The 23266-nt window shown below is 43.0% G+C and overlaps 1 protein-coding gene across 10 annotated transcripts in view; it reads left to right on the top strand.

Annotated features, from left to right (window-relative positions):
• CAMKK2 (calcium/calmodulin dependent protein kinase kinase 2) overlaps positions 1-22830 on the top strand; it is a 67831-nt gene extending 45001 nt beyond the window's left edge. For 5 of the 10 annotated variants that reach the window (XM_079957773.1, XM_079957774.1, XM_079957772.1 and 2 more), the window contains 2 exons: positions 2040-2081; positions 18798-22830. In XM_079957773.1, the coding sequence (XP_079813899.1) occupies positions 2040-2081; positions 18798-18876 (121 nt within the window). In that variant the 3' untranslated portion in view covers positions 18877-22830. The remainder of the gene's footprint in view (positions 1-2039; positions 2082-18797) is intronic. The other 5 variants (XM_079957776.1, XM_079957779.1, XM_079957777.1 and 2 more) reach the window with 3 other exon arrangements.
• The last annotated feature ends 436 nt before the right edge of the window (positions 22831-23266 follow it).

Below are 23266 nucleotides of genomic sequence, written 5' to 3'. Positions count from 1 at the left end.
CGGTTCCTGCTCCTGCCAACCTAGCAGTTCGAAAGCGCGCCAAAAAGTGCAAGTAGCTTAGTAGGTACTGCTATGGCAAGAAGGTAAATGGCATTTCCGTGCACTGCTCTGGTTTTGGTGTTTCATTGTGCCAGAAGCGGCTTAGTCATGCTGGCCACATGACCTGGAAAAACTGTCTGCAGAGCAGACAAACGCGTTCACAACTGGACTTAACTGTCAGGGGTCCTTTACCTTTACCTTTATTCACTCTGAAGCAGAAGTGGCCAACCTACAGCCCACAGGCCATATACATCTCCCCCAAGTGTTTCCCCCTCCCCATAAGTCCTCTCCCAATTTGACTTTAATTATTTGTTTGTTTGCTTAGGATTCTAAAAAATAATAATTTTTTAAAAATAATTTATTTTTAAATTTATTTAATTTATTGCTACTATGATGCCAAAAGATTGTTGTGCCTCACAAGCACCTCCCCCCAATTTCCCTTCTTAGGGAAATGAATAATGAATGATAAAAACGATTTAAAATAGTGCAGAATAGCTGATGGGAAAAACCTTTTGTAAGGGCTGCCTTGAGTTCTGCCGCTCTGTCCATGCCTATACTCAAAGTATCCAGATTCTGTGGTCAGAGGAAGCTCAAGGGATTCGGAATAAATTAAGGGTTGCATAGCTTTCAAAGGGGTAGCTAAAGAGAAGGTAGTGAGAGTTCATAGAAACATCTCTAAGCTTTTGTTTTGCACCTTGTGGACTAGAAACTCTTGCAGGATCAGGCATCAGACTTCCCATACCCCAACCCATATAATTAACGATTTGTTGGGTCTCTGGACCGTAATAAAGATTGATGATAAATAAGAGACCAATAAGACTTTTTGGATCAAAACAGGCCACAACTTTATTGAATACAGAAGAAGGAGGTTTGGCTTGAGCCTGGGACAATCAAAATACTTCCAGCACATCCACCGGAAGTGACACACAGTGACACATGGTCAATCCAGGCAGGGGTTCCTAAGACTTACATCCAAGAGGGTGACCCCCCCCCAGGGACCACCATCTGGGGAAGTGCCTTTGGCCCTAGCCCCCCCAGGGCACACGGACATGGCCACTCCCCCCGGATCCCTTTAATGGGATACCCCACTTTGGAGGGGAGAGACTACAACCTCCCCTCTGTCCAAAACAAAGGATTGCCCCAATGCCCAACCTGTTGTGACGATTGCCATGAGGTAGGCAAAACCACCGGGTCAGTGCCAATTAGCCCAGTGGGCAAATTCCCACCTGGCCCCTTGAAGGATGGCGACCACCGTAGCCACAGCAAAGTCATTGACTATCAGCTTAAACCGAGGGTGGGTGGGATAGGGAAACCTGGCACAGGAACAAACAGTCTGAGCCCCAGGTGTAGGATGGGTAAATGGGCAAGGGGTGGATCTGAGGGAAGCCCACCGTCAGGCTCCATTGGCAGCGCCCCCCGACACAGCCCAAGTCCCATCCTGCAGCCCCATTTGCCAAAACAGGGTGCAGGCTAGGATTTGGTTCCTGATAGGCGGAGGGGGTTCAGGAAGGGCACCGCATCGGCGTCCCAGTAAAGCCTCCTCTGCCCCGCATCGCCAGGGCACCAAAAGGGGTGAGCGGACTTGTTGTCTTTGGCAAAAGCTGAGATTTCTCAAACTACCAAATCCTGGGCCACAGCAGCAGGTCTTGGAGACACGCAGATTACGCAGTGTTGTGCTTCTACTTCCGTTGCTCCATTTTATGGTTTGGTTTCTTTGAACTGTGTCTGGAAAGATATGTACTTCTACACAGCCAGTGCTGAATGTGACAGTGGAAGACATTTCTGGATTTCTTTTTTCTGTGTGTGTGTGTGTGTGTGTGTGTGTGTGTGTGTGTCTGAAGAAGTGTGCATGCACACATAAGCTCATACCAATAACAAACTTAGTTGGTCTCTAAGGTGGAAGGATTTTTTTTATTTTGTACGTATGGTTGTGTGTTCTCATATCCACTTCCTTTCCTTCTCCCTGACCCGCTGTCCCATGCCCCGCCCCACAACTCCAGAAAAAACAAATCGGGAACTGTGAAATATTTCATCAGTCAAAGGTAAAGATCCCAAGTGTCTTGCTAGCTCCTTCTACCTGTTTGTCCGTTATGCAATGAACTGGAATCAGAGTCTCTGAGCTGCTGCATGTTGTCATCGGTGGAAGGGAGAGCATGAAGCCGATTTCTTCTGACGCATGGAATGCTCTTGTTTTGGAGTTCCCTTTCTGAAATGTGTAGCATGATCGTGATTCAACAAAGACCCTTCCCCAACTAAGCAGTAGCACACAGCAGGATGCTGAGGTGGTGGGCTCTCAGCAGGGGTGTTTCAAAGCATTATTATTAATTTATTCTGCTTCCAGGGCAGCTGGATGCCTTGCAAAGCACAGTGAATGTCTACCACCTTCCATCTCAATTTGCCCAGAGGCACTCCATCCATTTATTGTGGGTCTCTGCTCTGAGCGCTTTATGTACCTAGCAATGTCCCTGGTTGTCGGGAAATAGATATGTATATGCATGTGGCTGCCAGCAGAAACTTGACCCATGCCAGCTCTTGGATTTCTTTGGTGCATTTTCAAAATACGGGCTGCAAAGGACTTCAATGTGTGTGATTCTCCTCCGTGGTGAGACACCCAGCCCAGAGAGGGTGTGCATTCTCTTTAACTCTCAGTGTTCATACAGAGTGCTTTCTTTTCTACTCATGACTTGTCCTGACACTTTAAGGATGCAATTTGATCTATGCTGCTTGTAGTTATATGGCCATTGTAAGTATAATAAAATACACGAAAGCATAAGTGTGTATTATATATAAAAATTAACCATAGAATTTATTGGGGTTGCTTTTAATTTTAGCTTGTTCATATTAACACAAGGCACTGCAAACTATAGACAATTTGGTGCGAAATTCTCTTTTTTTTTTTTTATAAATATTTATTAAGATTTTTTTAAAATACAAAATGCAAAAATAATAAACAATATAACATGAATCATAACACATTTTCCAGAACTTCTTTGGACTCCCTCACGTCTCCCACTCCCACTTACATCGTTATAAATTTTTCCCAGCAATTTATCATCTTGATTATAATCTTAGATTTTGTTCAATTAATTTGATCTATTCTCCACAAATTTTATATTTCCCTCAATCTCACTTATCGTCAATTTCAAATCTAATTAAATGGTAGGCAATTATTTATGATCTAGCATCCTTCTTAGCCTTCAACCAAATTACAATACTTTTGTAGATAAATCTTGAATTTCTTCCAGTCTTCTTCAACCCTCTCTTCTCCCAGGTCTCGGATTCTGCCAGTCATCTCGGCCAGTTGCATATAGTCCATCAGTTGCATCTGCCACTCTTCCAGTGTGGGTAGATCTTGAGTTTTCCAGCTCTTGGCGATGAGTATCCTTGCTGCCGTTGTTGCATACATAAAAAATGTTCGGTCCTTCTTTAACACCTTCTGGCCGACAATGCCCAGAAGGAAGGCCTCTGGTTTCTTAGTAAAGGTATACTTAAATACCTTTTTCAACTCATTATATATCATTTCCCAAAAGGCCTTCACTCTAGGGCAAGTCCACCAGAGGTGAAAGAATGTTCCTTCATGTTCTTTACATTTCCAACATTTATTATCAGACAAATGGTATATTTTGGCAAGTTTAACTGGGGTCATGTACCATCTATATATCATTTTCATTACATTTTCCTTCAGAGCATTACATGCAGTGAAGTTCAGCCCAGTGGTCCACAACCTTTCCCAGTCCTCAAACATGATATTATGCCCAATATCCTGAGCCCACTTTATCATAACCGATTTAACCATTTCGTCTTGTGTATTCCATTTCAGCAGCAAGTTATACATTCTTGATAATACCTTAGTCTTAGGCTCTAACAGTTCTGTTTCCAACTTCGATTTCTCCACCTGGAACCCTAGCTTTTTGTCATTTTTAAAAACTTCTTTAATCTGAGCGTAGTGTAACCAGTCTCGCACTTTATCCTTCATTTTCTCCAAACTCTGCAATTTCCAATTGTCTCCATCTTTTTCTAATATTTCCCAATATTTTGGCCATTTGGCCTCCATATTGGGTCTTTTTCGGGCCTTAGCTTCCAGAGGTGAAAGCCACCTCGGAGTTTTGTTTTCCAGTAAGTCTTTGTATTTTGTCCAGACACTAAAAACTGCTTTCCTGACAATATGGTTCTTGAAGACCTTATTGATCTTAACCTTATCGTACCATAGATATGCATGCCAACCAAAAGCATTGTTAAACCCTTCCAAATCCAATACGTCAGTGTCTTCGAGAAGTAGCCAGTCTTTTAGCCAGCAAAAGGCTGCGGCTTCATAATACAACTTTAAGTCCGGCAGGGCAAAGCCCCCTCTTTCTTTCGCATCAGTTAGTATCTTAAACTTAATTCTGGGCTTTTTGCCCTGCCAGACAAATCTAGATATATCTCTCTGCCACTTCCGGAAACACTCTGTCTTGTCCACAATCTGCAATGTTTGAAACAAAAACAACATCTTTGGCAATACATTCATCTTAACAGCAGCAATTCGGCCTAACAGAGAAAGCTTCAATTTTGTCCAACTATCCAAATCTCTCTTAATTTCAGACCAACATTTTTCGTAATTATCCTTAAATAGACTCAGATTTTTTGCTGTTATGTTATGTTTTTTTTTTTTTTTATAATAATTTTTATTAATTTTCCACACAGATAATAAACAGCAATATAACACAATATAACTTCATACTCATCGGTTCATAACCTTTTTTCTTTGACTTCCCCATACCTCCCCATCCCTGCATCCTTGTTTAATAATTCTTTAGCAACCCTTAAGTCCATTGTCTTAATTCCTTTTCGTAAATATTTCTTAAGTTTTTTTTTTGTTTACTGCTGCAATTCTTTACTTCTTACCCCCTGACATCTTAACATTCCTCAATTTTACAATTATTTTTGAGATATATTTTGAAATTCTTCCAGTCCTCTTCCACTGTCTCTTTCCCCTGGTCCCGGATTCTGCCCGTCATCTCGGCCAGTCCCATAAAATCAATCACCTTTGTTTGCCATTCTTCCAGAGTAGGTAATTCTTGCGTCTTCCAATACTTTGCCAGTAGAATTCTTGCTGCTGTAGTGGCATACATAAAGAAAGTCCTATCCTTTCTTAACACCACTTGGCCCACCATACCCAAAAGGAAAGCCTCTGGTTTCTTAGGAAAAGTCCACTTAAGGACCTTCTTAATTTCATTATAGATCATTTCCCAGAAAGCTTTAACCTTTGGGCAGGTCCACCAAAGGTGGTAGAAAGTGCCTTCAGTCTCATTACATTTCCAACACTTATTATTAGGCAAATGATAAATCTTTGCTAGCTTGACTGGGGTCATGTACCACCGGTAGATCATTTTCATAATATTTTCTTTTAAAGCATTACATGCAGTAAATTTAATACCGGTGGTCCATAATTGTTCCCAGTCAGCAAACATGATATCATGACCTATATCTTGTGCCCATTTGATCATAGCTGATTTCACCGTTTCATCCTGTGTATTCCATTTTAACAGCAAGTTATACATTCTTGATAAATTCTTAGTATTGGGTTCCAACAATTCTGTTTCTAATTTTGACTTCTCTTTCTGAAATCCTATTTTCCTGTCCTGTTTAAACGTCTCATTTATCTGATAGTAATGCAACCAATCTCGAACCTTAGGTTTTAGTTTCTCATAACTCTGAAGTTTCACCCTTTCACCATCGTATTCTATGATCTCATGATATTTTGGCCATTTAGAATCCATATTAAGCTTTTTTACTTCCCTAGCTTCCATTGGTGACACCCACCTAGGGGTTTTACTTTCCAACAAATCTTTGTATCTAATCCAAACATTGTACAATGCTTTCCTTACAATATGGTTTTTAAAACTTTTATACACCTTTACCTTGTCATACCATAAATATGCATGCCAACCAAAACTATTGTCATACCCTTCCAGATCCAAAATGTCAGTATTCTCAAGAAGTAGCCAGTGTTTCAACCAGCAGAAAGCTGCTGATTCATAATAAAGTCTTAAGTCCGGCAGGGCAAACCCCCCTCTATCCTTTGCATCAGTTAAAATCTTAAATTTAATTCTGGGCTTTTTGCCCTGCCAGACAAATTTTGATATGTCTTTCTGCCACTTCTTGAAACAGTCCATCTTGTCCACAATCTGCAACGTCTGGAATAAAAACAGCATTCTAGGCAATACATTCATCTTTATAGTAGCGATTCGGCCTAACAAGGAAAGTTTCAGCCTTGACCATATTTCCAGATCCTTTTTAACTTCTGACCAACATTTTTCATAATTATCCTTAAATAAGTTCACATTCTTGGATGTTAAGTTTACCCCCAGGTATTTTACCCTTTTTGTAATTTCCAAACCTGTTTCATTCTGAAAACTCTCTCTTTCTTCCATTGTTAAATTTTTTTCCAACACTTTCGTTTTTTGTCTATTCAATTTAAAACCTGCTACTCGACCAAATGTTTCAATTAGTTCTAATACTCTTTTAGTACTAGTGTCTGGCTGTTGCAAAGTCAATACTAGGTCATCTGCAAATGCTCTTAATTTATAATGTCTAACTCCGACCTGAACTCCTTTAACCAACTGGTCCTTTCTAATCATGTTTAACAAAACCTCCAGGACCGATATAAAAAGCAAAGGGGATATTGGGCAGCCCTGTCGTGTACCTTTTTCTATAGGTATTTCTTCTGTTACCACGTTATTTACAATTAATTTGGCCTTTTGTTGAGAGTATATTGCACCTATACCGTTTTCAAAACCTTGTCCTACCCCCATCCCTTGGAGATTCTTTTTCATAAAAGTCCAACAAATGTTGTCAAAGGCTTTCTCCGCGTCCACAAAAATCAAAACTGCTTTCCTATTAATGTCAACATCCAGCAGCTCCAAAATGTCTATAATGTTCCTCACATTGTCTGACATATGTCTACCTGGGAGAAAGCCTGTTTGGTCCTTATGAATCTCTTCTGCCAACACTCTTTTCAATCTTTTTGCCAAAATGTCTGCAAAAATTTTGTAATCCACATTGAGTAAAGATATAGGGCGGTAGTTTTTAACCTGGTTCTTCTCAGTCTCTGTTTTCGGTATAAGTGAGATGAAAGCCTCTTTCCACGATTCAGGTGCCTTTTTCCCCTTCAAAATTTCATTGCAAACTTCCTTCAATGGTTGTATCAGCCATTCTTTCAGCATTTTGTAGTATTTGGCCGTCAGGCCATCTGGTCCTGGTGATTTTCCCAATTTCATATTTTGAATGGCACCCTCTATTTCTTGTTCTGTTATTTCCTCGTTTAAGATCCTTTTACTTTGTTCTGAGATTTTTGGTAAACCGTATTTTCTGATGAATTCTTCTATTTCTTGCTCGTTGGTTGGCCCTTGTGCATACAATTTCTTAAAAAAGCTTTGAAAACAATTGTTGATCTCGTTGGGTTTGTGGATAATCTTTCCATCCATTTCTAAACTTGTTACCGTATTCATTTTCTGCCTTTTTTTCAATTGCCATGACAGAAGTTTCCCACATTTATCCGCTGATTCAAAAGTTTTTTGTCTCATTTGCTTTATCTTCCATTCTATTTGTTGGTTCATGAGTTCCATGTATTGCATCTGATGAAACTTTATTTCTCTCAAAATCTCATGAGACTTTGGTTTGGACCTCAACTTCTTCTCTCCTTCTTTTATTTTTTCTAAAATTTTTTCCTTCTTTTCATTTTGTTGCTTCCTCTTAATAGAATTTTGTTGAATCAGGAAACCTCGCATCACGGCTTTGCTTGCGTCCCAAATTATTCTTTTTTCCACATCTGTTTTCCTGTTGATCTCAAAGTAATCTTTTAATGTTTTAAGGGCCTTCTTATGGATCTCTTCGTCCTTGAATAGGGTGTCATTCATTCTCCATCTAAAGGAACCAGTTGTTGTTAGTTTCATCTCCATCTTGACCGCATTATGGTCGGAGCACGTTTTTGGGCAGATTTCTACTTTTTTTGTTCTTGACGCCAGACTACTAGAAATCCAAATTTGGTCTATTCTTGTCCATGTCATTTTTGCTTCTGAGAAGAAAGTTCCCTCTCTCTCTAAAGGATTCTTTGTTCTCCAAATGTCAATCAAGTCCATTGTTTCAGTCATTTCAAAAAAGATCCTTGGTAGTCTCCCTTCTTTCGAGATCACTTGTCTCTGTGCTTTGTCCATGTTTGTTGAGACAACTCCATTCATATCTCCCATCATTAGGATTTTATAATCTAAAAAGTCAACTAATGTCTCATGCAACTTCCTAAAAAATTCAGCCTTCCCTTCATTTGGGGCATAAACTCCCACAATTAATATCTTTTCTCCTTGAATTTGTATTTCAATTGCCAGGTATCTTCCTTGTTCATCTTTAAATATTAATTTTGGAGCCAACTTTTCCTTTGCGTAGATCACCACACCTCTTTTCTTTACTTTGTCTGATGAGATGAATTCTTGACCGAGTCTCTTATTTATTAATAATTTCCTGTGTATCCTGGCAATATGGGTTTCTTGCAAACATATTATGTCTAATTGTTCTTTCTTCAAAATGTGAAAAACCTGTCTTCTTTTCCGAGGAAGGTTCAAACCATTACAGTTCCAACTAAGGAGTTGCAGAGACATTTTGTATTTAGGTAGCTGTTCCTCCAACTGCTCCAAGCTTCTGCTCTTCCTCCGATGGTGGTAGTGAAAGTCCAAATGACAAATTTGCTATATCGGGTGGTTCCCTCTCCTCCACGGTTCCTTTCTGCAGATCCTCCAGATACTTCTCTAGAAATAGTTCTTTGTCCTGAATTGTTTTTATTTTGATCTTCCTTCCATTGAAGTTAAAGGACAATCCTTGTGGAAACTCCCATCTGAATGGTATAGTGTTTTTCTTCAGCAGGTCTACTAAACTCTTGTAGTATGTTCTCACCTCTAAAATGTATTTAGGAATGTCCTTAAAAATCTGTATCTGACAATTTTGGATCACCAATGCCTTTTGATAATGCAAATTCAATATTCTATCTCTTTCTTCTTTTGATCTCAATGTAATTAGGCAGTCCCTTGGTTTTTTGTCCTGCCTTCTACCCAGTCGAAAGGCTGATATTATCTCAAGTTCCTCATCTTCCTCCCATTCCTCCTGCCAAAAAGTTATGATGTTCTCTGTGAGAAATTTCACAAGGTTGTCCCCTTCCCCTTCAGGCACCAGTCTAAATTTTAAATTCTTCTCTTTACGTTGAAGTTCCAGTAAGGAGAGGGCTGCATCATGCTCATTCACTTTTTTAATAATAGGCCCAAATTTTTCCCTTGTCTCTTCAGCCGTTATTTTTGCACTTTCTGCAATCTTTCGTGTCTCTGAACTTTCCTGAATTAATCTATTTATAGAATCTGTGTTCGATGCAACACTAGCCGTATTCACATCCAACCTTGTTGTCAACTCTGTTAATTTTTTAGAATTCTCTGTCGAAAGTTTTGTCAATGCTTCCAGGGATTGATTTATTTTAAGTAGAGCCTGAGTCATAGGATCCATAGAAGCTGGTGTTTTTTCCTGCACAGCTGCAGTTCCTGATATAGAGGCCCTTTTCTTGTGAGATTGTTTTGCTTTCTGCCTTGTTACTATCTCTTCTGTAGGGGCACTCATATCCTCAAGGTCGTTTTCACAGAGTTGATTCCCAAGTGGAAAATCCCACTGTTACTTTTTCAAGTGCAACAGTTTCAGATAGAGCCCTCTAGAGGGAGCATTCAATTGTATCCAAATGGCAGAGATAGAAGAAAACAAAGAAGCAAGGAAGTATAACAGTAGCCAAAAGTTTCCAATGTCCAAATTGTAATGTCTCTATTTTTCTATGTGGCCAAAATGCAGCAAAGTACATCTAAGGTCCGATAACTTTTTTGCAAACAAGTCCCCACTTCTCAAAGTTTGACAGTCCACGTCCCGGTGTCTTGTTTGGGCAGCCCGACCCCAGGGGATTTGGCAATGGAAGGTCTTAATTTTCCATTAATTTTCCAGCAGTTTAACAACGTTCCAATCCCTTCCCCCCTTCTCCTGCCAATCTGGGGGGAGGTTTTAAGTCCGATGTCAGTTTGACAGCTTAAAAAAATTAGAAAGGTTCCCTTTAAGTGCAGCTTGATTTTCGTTGCTTTATTCCTTCTGCAGTTCCGGGGAGGCAGACTTCCTTAATTTTTGCCTTTCCCGTTTTCAGCCAATTTTTTTTTTTTTTTAAAGTCCCGTTACTTTTCCAATCTTACTCACGGGTGTTGTGGTCAAATTCCAATTGCAGGAAGGAATCGGCGCTCTCCGCTCATGGCGACGCGGCTTCACTCCGCTAGCTGGGTGACGACTCTCAGCACCGCGCTTACCCCGATGCCGCTCAGAAGCCTTTAAAAAGGCTCCCTCACAGTACCGGGGGGCGCAAAGGGTGCCCACCGAATCTCCTTTGTTCACAGGCTCCGCGCCTGTGATTTTAGGGGTCCCCCGCTTGCCGTAGCGGGTAAGACCCGAACTAACGGAGCAGTCCTGCCTCGGAGCTCGAGGCTCGGACCGCCATTAAGCGCTGGCGCCGACCGGAAGTCTTTTTTGCTGTTATGTTTACCCCTAGGTACTTTACTTTTTTAACCACAGTTAGTTCCGTTTCTCTCTGAAACTGTTCCGACTCTACATCTGTCAGATTTTTCCCCAACACCTTAGTTTTCTGTTTATTTAGTTTAAATCCTGCCACCCGACCAAAATCTTGGATCAGTTGTAATACTCTTTTTGTACTAGATTCTGGCTCCTGCAGGGTCAAAACTAGGTCATCTGCAAAAGCTTTAAGTTTATATTGTTTCGCTCCGACCTGAATCCCTTCCACCAACCGGTCCCCTCTAATCATATTCAAGAGCACCTCCAGAACTGATATAAATAACAAAGGGGAAATCGGGCAGCCTTGTCGTGTTCCTTTTTCAATTTTAAACTCTTCAGTAACCACATTATTTACTATCAATTTAGCCTTTTGTTCTGAATATATTGCATCAATCCCATTCTCAAAACCCCTACCCACTCCCATTTCTTTTAAATTTCCCTTCATAAATTTCCAAGAAATATTATCAAAGGCCTTCTCCGCATCTATAAAGATTAACACTGCTTTTGTATTTATATCAATTTGCAACAGTTCCAAAATGTCAATAATGTTCCTTGTATTAGCGAACATGTGTCTACCTGGGAGAAAGCCTGCCTGGTCTTTATGAATTACTTCATTTAAAACTTTTTAAAATCTACTTGCCAAAACATCTGCAAAAATTTTGTAATCCACATTTAAAAGGGAGATGGGACGGTAGTTCTTAAGTTGCGTCTTTTCAGCTTCCGATTTTGGTATCAATGTGATGAAAGCTTCCTTCCACGATTCCGGCGCCCTCCTCCCCTCCATAATTTCATTGCTGACCTCCATCAGTGGTTGAATCAAATGGTCTTTTAATATCTTATAATACTTGGAGGTTAGCCCGTCTGGCCCTGGAGATTTGCCCGGTTTCATGTTTTGAATGGCTTGTTCAATTTCTTGACATGTTATTTTACTGTTCAGGAGAGATCTATTTTCTTGTGACAGCCTTTTAAGTCCATTTTTTTCCAAAAATTGTTTTATCTCGTCCTCATTCTGCGGCCCTTGAGTATATAATTTTTTGAAGTATTTCTGGAAACACTTTCTAATCTCCGTGGGGTTCTGAATGTTTCTTCCTTCAATTTCCAAATTTGTAACTGTATTCAATTTTTGTCTCTTCTTCAACTTCCAAGCTAGCAGTTTCCCACATTTGTTTGCCGATTCAAAAGTTTTTTGTTTCATTAATTTAATCTTCCACTCTATTTCCTGATTTATCAGTTTAGAATACTGTGCTTGATAGAGTTTGATTTCTCTCAAGATCGGCAGAGACTTCGGGTTTGATCTTAACTTCTTCTCCAATTCTTTTATTTTCTCCAAAATCTTATTTTTTCTGTCATTTTGTATCCTCTTCCTTGCCGCATTCTGTTGTATCAAGAACCCCCTCATCACAGCTTTACTTGCATCCCAAATAATTCTTTTTTCCACCGCAGTGTTCATATTTATCTCAAAGTAATCCTTCAATGCTTTCTGGGCCTTCTTAGTAATCTCCTGATCTCTAAACAGATTGTCATTCATCTTCCATCTAAAGGAACCAGTTGGTAATAGTATCATATCCATTTTCAGTGCATTATGGTCGGAGCAGGTTTTTGGGCAGATTTCCACCTTTCTGACCTTCGGTGCTAGACCTCTAGTTATCCATATTTGGTCGATTCTTGTCCAAGTCAGCTGAGCTTCAGAGAAGAATGTTCCTTCTTTTCCCAAGGGGTTCTTCGTTCTCCAAATGTCAATCCAGTCCATATTGTCAGTCAGTTCAAAAAAGGTCTTTGGTAGTCTGCCATCTTTAGTGACATTCTGGCTTTGTGACTTATCCATGTTAGTTGATACGACCCCGTTCATGTCTCCCATCATGATGATGTTGTCATAATCCAGATATTCCAGCATGGTCTCATGCAACTTCTTGAAAAATTCCGACTTCCCTTCATTTGGTGCATAAATTCCTAATATCAGAATCTTTTCTCCTTGATGTTGTATTTCAATTGCCAAAATTCTTCCATATTCATCTTTAAATAAGAATTTAGGTGACAGGCTCTCTTTTGCATATATCACCACGCCTCTCTTCTTTACTTTGTCTGAAGATATAAATTCCTGACCAAGTCTTTTATTTATTAGTACTTTCCGGTGGAGCCTAGTCACATGTGTTTCTTGTAAGCAAATAATGTCCAATTGTTCCTTTTTCAATATATGAAAAATTTTCCTTCTTTTTTCCGGAATGTTACAGCCATTTATATTCCAGCTCAAAAGTTGCAGAGACATCCTGGATAAGTCTGGTTATTTTTCTAGGGGTAGTACCTTGTTCGCTAGGTCTTCAGAATCCGAGGGTGCGGGCACCTCTGGTACTACAGGCCCCGAGGGTAGTTCCAGTCCTTTTTGAAGGTCCTCTCCGTGTGCAGTCAGAAATTTGTCTCTATCTTCCAGTGATCTGATTTTAATCTTCTTCCCTCTAAAAGTAAAGGATAATCCTTGAGGAAAATCCCACCTGAAGATAATCGTGTTGCTCCTTAACAATCTTGTTAGCTCCAAATAATCAGATCTAAGGTCCAACAGTTGTTTAGGAATATCCTTAAAAATTTCGATTCTTCTGTCCAGAATGTCCAGTGACTTTCCGTAATGTAAACCCAAAATCTTGTCCCTTTCCTCCTTTGATCTCAGTATTATTAAACAATCTCTGGGCTTCTCTCTCTTTATAAGTCTTCCAAGTCTGAAGGCTGATGTAATTTTAAAGTCTTTTTCCTCTAGGTTCCAAAACTTGGAAAATTCTTTAGTCAAGAACTCAGCTAAGTTGCCTTCTTCCACCTCTGGTATCGACCTTATCCTTAAATTAGTCTGTCTATTCTGTAGTTCTATCATAGAAAGATGGGTCTGATGTTCACCTACTTGTTTGCTGAGTGGTCTTACCTCTTTCTCTAAATTTCCCAATCTTTGGCTGGTATCTTCAGCCAATTTCCGATTTTCACCTGCAGTCTCCTTCAGTTCTCCAATTGCTTGCACATTTTGTGCAACTTGTCCAGTTAGTCTATTTAAACATTCAGTATTTTGTTCAATTTTAGCTGTTTGCTGATCAGCTTTTTTATCCAAAGATTCCACTTTTTTATCCAAAGATTCCAGTTTTTCAAGAATTTTCTCTAAAGTAGAACTGATTTCTCCTGAGGCCATCTCTTCCAATTGAAATTCCTCAGTTTCTGCCCGTGGCAGAGAAGCAGCTTCTTTCTCAGAAGTCAGAGTAGGCAAAGTAAGCACAGTAGGCACAGATGATCTGCGTGCCTGGGAGACTGCGGTTAAAGTTGTTTGTCTGGTTCTCAGTCCCTTTCTTCTTGCGCCACTCATTCCAGAGTTATCTAAAATTCAAGGTCAAGCTGAGTTGTTCCCATGAGAAAAGCAACGGCCCAGATGGTAATAGTCAAACAGGAGGCCGGGAAAGGGAAAGTAAAACAATGTCACTGCTATTAATCCCAAATCCTCTAGGGGGAACTTAAAATGTCTTTAGGAAAGAAGACAATTTCAATAAAAATATTGTAATCCCATTTAATGTCCGAGAGCCTTCAATAAGATAATTTTTAGCAGAGTTAGTGTTTAAAAAGTCACAGTGTTTCAGACAGTGCTTGCTGGTGTTCCAAAAGATGCTTCAAAGTAACCAGTTCAAACTCCCTCAGATTGTTTCAAAGTTTAAGTTCAAAAGTATCCAGCCCTGCAAACTGGCTACTCAATTACTCAGGCAGTTCCAGCACCTGGGATTCTTGCTTTAATTATAATCCAAAACAGAAGAAAGGTATCAAAGTCCACATAAAAGTCATATAATCAATTACTTAAAGTCCTTATTCAACTTAAAAAATAATTTCCACGGATGTCCAGATCAGTTAGATTAAAAGTTCACTCTTTGCCTCCACTCCTCCGGCTCTTTGCTTAATGATTCAATGACAGCGGAAGACGGACTTCCTATTTTTCGTCACTCCGCTTTCAGCCAAATTAAGTACTTAAAGTCCCGTAACTTTTTTAAAGTCCGTTTACTCACGGGTTGTTGTTTTCCGAATCTGTAGTTTAGGAAGAAAGGACAGCGCTCACCGGCAGCAGCAACGCGGCTTCACTCCGCCGATTGCGGAACGATCCTCAGCGCCGCAACCCCCTCCGCGATCCGGAGCCCCTTACGGGGTTCCTTCAACGTTTTGGGGGCTGCTCCTGGCGCCCGCCGGACCCCAAGACCACAGGCTTCTGCTGCCTGTGGTTTTCCAAAGGGGGTCCCCGCTTCGCCGCAGCGGGAGACCCTTTTTCGGCGGAGCTTCCCTTCCCCGACTAGGAAAGGGCAGCCATTGCCGTTCGCGCCGCCTCCGGAAGTCTCAATTTGGTGCGAAATTCTCACTCAGGTTTTCTTTGCTGCAGTTGCAAACAATGCCGCTTCATAGGCTCTATATTCCTGTTCATCAGATAAGAGAAAAATCGCTACAGGCGGGATTCAACTAATGAGCCCCACTAGGGAAAGCATGTGCATATGCAAGGATTTCTGCTAATGCAAGGAGACTCCCCCCTCCTGCATACAGCCCCATGCCTCTCAAACTCGGCTCCGGGGGACGGGAGGACCCTCACAACAGTGTGCAGGTACAGGAGAAGAAGGACTCTTCAATCTGGCAAGCTGAAATGCTTGTGCTGAGGAACAATGGTCATAGTCTTCATGGAATCCCTCCCATTTTCTTGAACTGGCCGTCTGCTACATTCTTGAAGGCTATAGCACTGCCTACTCAGGCCTGCTGCCCTGTAGAGGCTTGTGCCTCATCCTTGACCATGGCCCACACTGGAAGTTGGAGGGCAACAGGTTATTGAAGGCTGATTATTTATTCTTAGTTTTTCATTTCACCAATTTTTATCCTGCTTAAAACTGTAGTTCTCTAACCATAAAACCAGAAAAGGCTTGCTTTAAACGCCTTCTGAAATTTAACCAGAAATTTAACCCACTGAATGCACAGCTGTTGGTGGATGCAAGCCAAACATCTGGACCACGGGGACCACGGCCAGTGACTTCCCTTGAAGACCTCAGTGATCAGGCAGGGGTCAAGCGGTCCTTGGGGTTGGTAACACCCAGTTGGCAAGGGCCTTGTGAGTTACGGTAATTCAACAGCCTTGAACTTGGCACAGTAGCGAGTTCCTAAACACTGGGGTTGTTTGATGCTGGTGGTCCAGCTCTGCCCACAGTCTGGCTGCAGCATTTTCCACCAGCCAGAGCTTCCAGACCGGGCCAATTGCAACAATTGAGTCTTGAGGTTACTAATGCATGACTCACCAGGGACAGGCTATCCCCATTCAAGAGTGACTGTAGTTGGCGTACCAGCCATAACTGGTAGAAAGCACTCTTAGCCACTGAAGCTACACGAGCCTCAAGCAACAAAGATGGATGCAGGAGCACCCCACCACCACAAACTATACACCTGTCCCAGCAGAGGCACCTGTGCAATCACTGCCTACCCAAACCTCCATTTGCATATATTAAAGCTGTCCTGGAGCCATAGAAATGGTGTTAGGTGCAATGTGTAATCGTCTTCCATGGAGACACTAGGGCTCTCCCAGTTTGTTTCGGGCCCCACACATCAAGCAGGCCACACGCTGGATCTGATCTTTGGCGTCGGTATAGATGTGATCATGTTTCCTTCGATGAAGGTGCCATGGTCTGATCACTATGCTCTGAAAGCCAGGATTGACGTTCCACCCCCACCCTGCTTAGGTGGCGAGCCGATTTGGGCTCGCCCGCAGAGGCTGATGGACCCTGATAGATTCCGTCAAGCCTTGCGGGACCTTTCTCCCCCTGGCGACTCATTGACTGAGCTTGTTGAGGCCTGGAATACCCAGCTCCTGGCAGCCATCAATGAGATCGCACCTAAGCGCCCTCTGCGACCCCGCAGAAACCGGGCTCCCTGGTTTACCGAGGAGCTCCGGAAAATGAAGCGGGACCTCAGACGGCTAGAGCGAGTATGGCGGGGTGCCCATGACGGAGCTTCAAGAACATCTTATAGGGTTTTTATGAAAACCTACGAGATGGCAGTGAAGGCCACTAAGAAGTCCTACTTCTCGGCCTCCATTGCATCCGCTAGCTCTCGCCCGGCGCAATTATTTAGTATAATTCGGTCTTTAATGTCCCTCGAAGGACAGCCAAATTTAAATAACAATTTGACACACAGCTGTGAGGCATTTGCGAGCTTTTTTGCGGAGAAGGTCCTGTTGCTCCGCCATGACCTCCCTGCCAATTTGGATACAATAAAGGAACTGGAGGCCCCTCGACTGTCCTCGGGTTCAGTATTGGACCACTTTGACCGGATATCCCCAGCCGATGTGGACAGACTCCTCCGAGCTGGAAAGCCCACCACTTGTCCTCTCGACCCGTGCCCGTCCTGGCTGATTAGAGCATGTCCAGACGAGGTGCGGGCCCCCCTGGGGGATATCATCAATCTGTCCCTTGGCACCGGGACATTCCCAGGGGAACTGAAGGAGGCAGTGGTGCGCCCGCTCTTAAAGAAAACATCATTAGATCCCTTAGATCTATCCAATTACCGCCCGGTTTCGAATCTTCCATTCCTGGGTAAGGTGATTGAGAGAGCGGTTGCTGAACAGCTTGGTAGGTTTCTGGATGAAACATCGGCTCTGGATCCATTCCAGTCCGGCTTCCGCGCTGGTCATGGGACCGAGACGGCTCTGGTCGCCCTAACAGATGATCTCCGCAGGCAGCTGGATCGAGGCGGGTCGGGGCTGCTGATTATTCTAGACCTGTCAGCAGCCTTCGACATGGTCGATCACGAACTCCTGGACCACCGCCTTGCCGACGTGGGGATCCAGGGCACAGTCCTTCAATGACTGCGCTCGTTTCTCTCTGGTCGGGGACAGAGGGTGGCGCTTGGGGGGGAATTGTCATCCCGCCACTCCTTGGTGTGTGGTGTGCCCCAGGGTGCGATACTCTCCCCGATGCTTTTTAACATCTTTATGCGCCCCCTCGCCCAGCTTGTCCGGAGTTTTGGGCTGGGCTGCCATCAGTATGCTGATGACACCCAACTCTATCTGTTGATGGACGGCCACCCTGACTCGGCCCCAGACACACTGATCAGATGCTTGGAGGCTGTGGCTGGATGGTTACGTGGGAGCCAGTTGAAGTTAAATCCTTCGAAGACAGAGGTCCTCTGGCTGGGATGGGACGACATGGGACTGAGGGGGCAACTCCCATCTCTTGCGGGGGTGCAATTAGTGCCAGCACCGTCCGTTAAGAGTTTGGGTGTAATCTTCGATACCTCCCTCTCCATGGAGGCGCAGATTGCAGCTATAACAAAGGCGGCATTTTTTCATCTCCGCCAAGCTAAGCAGTTGGCTCCTTACCTCTCTCGCCCTGACCTAGCCACTGTGATCCACGCAACGGTCACCTCCAGACTGGATTATTGTAACTCGCTCTACGTGGGGCTGCCCTTGAGACTGACCCAGAAACTCCAGCGGGTGCAGAATGCCGCAGCGAGACTCCTTACGGGGTCTTCGCTTAGAGATCACATTCATCCGGTGCTATACCAGCTGCACTGGCTCCCGGTGGAGTACAGGATCAGGTTTAAGGTGCTGGTTTTAACCTTCAAAGCCCTATACGGCCTAGGACCCTCGTACCTACAGGACCGCCTCTCCTGGTATGCCCCACAGAGGAACTTACGGTCTTCAAATAAAAACACCTTGAAGGTCCCAGGCCACAGAGAGGTTAGGCTGGCCTCAACTAAAGCCAGGGCTTTTTCAGCTGCGGCTCCAACCTGGTGGAACGCTCTGTCACAAGAGACAAGGGCCCTGCAGGACTTGACATCTTTCCGCAGGGCCTGCAAGACAGAGCTGTTCCACCTGGCCTTTGGTCAAGGCGCAGCCTGACTCCCTCCTTTGGCAATCTTTACAAAACTTTAGTTTATGGTTGCCATCAATTTTGATTTTAATTAATTTTTATAATGTTTTTATGATGTACTGTTTTAGTGTTGTTAGCCGCCCTGAGCCCGGCTTCGGCTGGGGAGGGCGGGATATAAATAAAATTTATTATTATTATATTATTATTATTATTTTCTCTATCTTTGCCTCCTCATTTCCCCTTGGAGAAAAAATGTTGTATGGTTTTTAACATGTTTGTTCTTCATTTTTTTAAAAGCAGGAAGCAAAGCAGCGAAGACAACCTTAGGAGCATCAGTGACCTTCCAAACGTGGGCGAGAATGAACTGCTTTCCTGAAAGCTGCCATTCTGGTTGGAGCGCGCCCTCTGGTCCCACCCTGACTCCCCACCCCCGACTCCGTTACAAAGCATGTGTCCATGGAGGGAGAAGCCTGTGGAGCCCAGGGCGATCCAACCAGCATTCTGTGAGGCTGGTAACCATATAGATGCTGAATGTAGAGCTTTTTGTGGCAGCATGCTGTACAAAACAGAATCCGTCCAGCCGCCGTAAATAAGGACCATCACAGGATCATGTCTGATATCAAAATACGAGGACCTCAAACCGGCCTGCTGCTGGGCTTCATCTGAATGGAGTGATGTGAGAGCTCGTCATACAGATTTTGCGAAAATCAACCAAACTATCAACCTCATTTAGGGTGGGGAGAAAGTCCCAAGTCAAATATTTCATGAAGAAAATGGTCCGTATTTTAAAAGCGTGTTGAAAGTGGGCAGCTAAGTGTGATGCTTTCGATTAAGCGGAGATTGTGTTTGCATCCTTCCAGTAACATACATCTTTCTCTTTTTTGCTTTGGTGTTTACTATACATACATTTTTTTGTACTGATATTTTTTACTGCATGGAAACCAAACAGAAATGCCACATCAGGGTTTTCGGTGATGCTTGGGCTTTTGTGATTCAGAGATTATTCACAGGTACATTTGAGAGTGGTTTGCCTTGATTTCATTTGACCATCCTCAAGACCATAGCAGTGGTGTGGCTTGTGGGGTTTGGAGTGCTCCAGACATACAAGGCGGGCAGAGCCCTTTTCTTTTTGAGGGGCTGTATGTGCCAGAAGAACCCATAGAGTGCTCGACTTCAGTACAATCATGCTCAAGCACAAATTTGAAAACATGCACTGTTGAGTGAAAATGATATTGTATCTAGCTGATGAAGTGATAACAAGAATTTCCTGTTAGCAGTTTTACTTGATCTCTGTTATCTATATGGGCATGTACAAAAAATAATAATCAGGATTTTTAAAATAATAATTATAATCCAACACTTCCTGTTATGTAACATGGTTTAATACATTTTAACAGAATAACAGATAGCTTCTGCAGTTTTTGAATATAATCCAATGAATTTTACTGAAATATATAGGTTTTGCTGCTAACGAATATTTCAATTAGCTTGTAAGCAGAAGTAGCTGTTTTGTGCTTTTTTTGTACCTGAAAAATGTGTCATCGTCCCCATCCTTAGAATGGGACCAGTACCTGCATCCCTGTCCTCCGATAGCCACTAGCTGAGGAAACCAAAGGACCAGGGAATGAAAGGCTAAGCTTATGCGTAATTTCCACCCACCCTCACTATTCTTGCCTTTGCTGGAGTATACGAGTTGCTAGAATAGTTTTGCCATGTCAGTAAAATCTGTAATTTTAAAAGCAGCTGGCAGAATTGCATGTTTGGATGCTACCATGTTTTTCTTGGGAGAGAAAACAACCAGCACCAAAAAATTCCCTACTCATCAGAATCTATACCCCTGACATGCTAGCTTTCTGTGGACTAAAGAGTTTCCAGTAGTGATGCTTTCAGCGATGCAGTCTTTCTTTCACTCCAAACCCTCACATTGTAAAATTGACCCAATCCTGGGATGGTTGCCGAGCATGGAGCTTGCCTCCGAGAGCCTCCCTCAAACCCAAACGGGGCCTGCCTACATCTCCCAGTTGGAGGCAGAGCCACAAAACGCATGATCTGTTGAAAGAAGTAAACTGTTGCTGCAGCAACCATCAGGCCTCTCTCTCTGCTGTTTGTTTTGTAATCAGGTACCACTTCGTAGCCCCAATTAATCTATTTGTTTTGGGTGGGCTTAAGTGGCTGACGGCTTTACTTTCACCATTCCTTCTACTCTGCTCCCAGTGTAAAAGCTCTGTTTACATGGGGGCAGCAGCATCTTAGGTCATCCGGCAGTCTGTGTGTCCACGTTATTTGCTGTTCTGCTTAAGCTTTCCATTGTACTTCTGCCCTCTGGCAGGCTGGTGCTGAAGTTGTAGTCCAAAACATCTGGAGGACACCAGCTTGTCGGAGAAGGAGATACCTTAATGCTTAATTTCTCTTCATGACGAGCACTGGATTCAAAAAGGAGGGGAATCTGCTGCCTGTTTGCGTAGAACTAAATGACAGACTTCCTGGGTTATTGTGGTTTATCATGAGTACGGCGTGGGCTCCTTTATGCGTCCCATCCTCTCCAGTTTTGAAGCCCCCACCCACTCAGCACAACCAGGAGAAATGTGTAATTAATTACCATCAATTTATTAATCACCTTCTAAATAACTGTCCCGAGGCAATTTACTCAAATGTTAGTTAAAAACACAAAGAAGAGCAAATGCATTTAAAACGAGACTGAAAAACTTAATGATGTAAACGCTTGTGAGAAAGGCTCATGAATCCATCTGGGGAAGCCTGCAAGCACAAAATGTCTTCCAGGGCAGATAGTGGGGGGTTGTTTAGTAGTTGTGGGTTGTTGTTAGGGAGGAACCATGTAATTCTCTGGTTTGGAAATAATGGGAAGCCCAGAGAAACAGCCATCAGGCAGCCTGTATTAGCATCCCACGTCTTCTCATTAAACTTTGAGATGCCAAAAAGTGTGGCTCAGGGGTTGCCAAGTGTTTTATGGGCCAGCAAGACAGTCACAAAATGGTTGCTGTGTGGGTATGTGGTGTAACATAAAATGGCCGCCCTGTCTAAAGAAACGGGGAAAGAGACAAGAGCACAAAATGGGCCATAGATGCCCACTGCTCAGAACAGCTGGGAGTGGGGGTGTTCAGTCCTGGCGCTGGATGAAATGGGGGCATGTTCCAAGCATAGGAGGAGACAAGCCAGCACAAACAGGGATTGGGCAGGAAGAGCAAACCACCTCCTGTGGTGCTGAAGGGATCTTTAATGGGATCTTTCTCACAGGTGCCGTCGGCTGAACTGACAGCACATTGGTGCCCACAGACAGTGCTTGGGAGCTTGCACATGTGATTTAATGTATTCCAGCACCGCTCTCTGGCCTGCCTTTGTTCTAGACAAGCTGCGGTCTTGTGCAGCCCTTGCACTTGCTCAGGCATTCTCTGAGAGGGTTGGAGTCAGCCTCTCGCACCGTGCTTGCTGCGCCGAGATGCGCAGTTGGCTTGGCAGCACCAACCACAGACCTTGGCTAAGGCCTGCTCACCACTCAGGAATAGCCTTTTGGCAGGCCTGGCTACTTCCACAGAGGCACAGAATAGGGGAAGGTCCCTTTGCTATTGGCAGAATTCCCGTGGTGACTAACCAAAGTCTGAGGTTGAGCGTCTTCCAGAAAAATCTACAGCAGACATTTTAATGTGCTGGGCTTTTAATGATAAAAATGGACAGTACAAATGAGTGGCATTAATCTTTGGGGGTCTGTGGGAACCTGTGGACCTCCAGATGTTGCTGAACTCCATCAGACCCAGCCAGTGTAATTGGGGCATGTCCAACAGCACTCAGAGGCCACAGCTGTCTTAGCCTTATAAAAAAAAGGTGCTCCAGAGCTTGGAATAGGTTCAAGCTGTAAAGCAATTCATTTTGTTAAAAAAGCAGCAGCTTAGATTCCAGTGTTGAGAAGAAAAGTGTGTTAACAATGCTAAATTATTGTCTTCAGGTGCAATTCATGCTTTTTATGCCCATGTAACCAGGAATGCTAGGATCTAAAAGCATATTTTATTACAGGGCTGCTGCATCTATGGCTACAGAACTAACTCCTGGCGGCATCCCCTTGTCCAGGCTCTATAATATTGCTGCTTTTTATATTGTTGAGTGACCAAGGCTTGTATTATTATTTTAAATTTTTGTTCCTGCCTATGTCCTTTCTACTACACTTCTACTTTTATCAAGCGTTTTACACATTATGTATTTATCACTTAAATGACCTTTTAAAAAAAACAGCACAGACCCAACAAGGAATTGGCAAGCACTTTTCCAGGAGACTTTCAGCATTCAAGCTGAAATAAAAATGTGGGGGAATGATAAATCCAGCCTCTAGGGGTTTCATTATGCTGGTTTTGCAAAAGAGAGGCAGAGAGAATACATGTACCTGTAGCTTAAGGACATCCCAAAAAGGTCCACAAGATGCCTTGACTATCCCTCACCTGTCCTACATCAGGGTGACGATATAATGCAAGCGCCTTCCCAGCCAGGTGCCCTCCAGGTATTTGGACTCCCACCACTTCTAGCCAGCACAGGATTGTAAGGGCAGGGTGTAAGTATTTTAAAATAAATACATTTTGCAGATTGCAGCATTTGTATCTCCCCTTTCTGCAGAGGTCTGACATTTTCCCTAAATGCAGATAAACAAGTTCTGAAACAACAGTTTTTGAAACACAGAAGATTGCAGCTTGATCCCACCACACACAGTCTCCAATGTATTCTGCTAGCATTTACCTTGCACAGAATTAAGATTGTGTGAA

This window comes from Podarcis cretensis, assembly GCF_951804945.1.
Source record: "Podarcis cretensis genome assembly, chromosome: 16".
NCBI lineage: Eukaryota > Metazoa > Chordata > Lepidosauria > Squamata > Lacertidae > Podarcis > Podarcis cretensis.
This window is presented reverse-complemented; position numbering and strand designations above follow the sequence as displayed.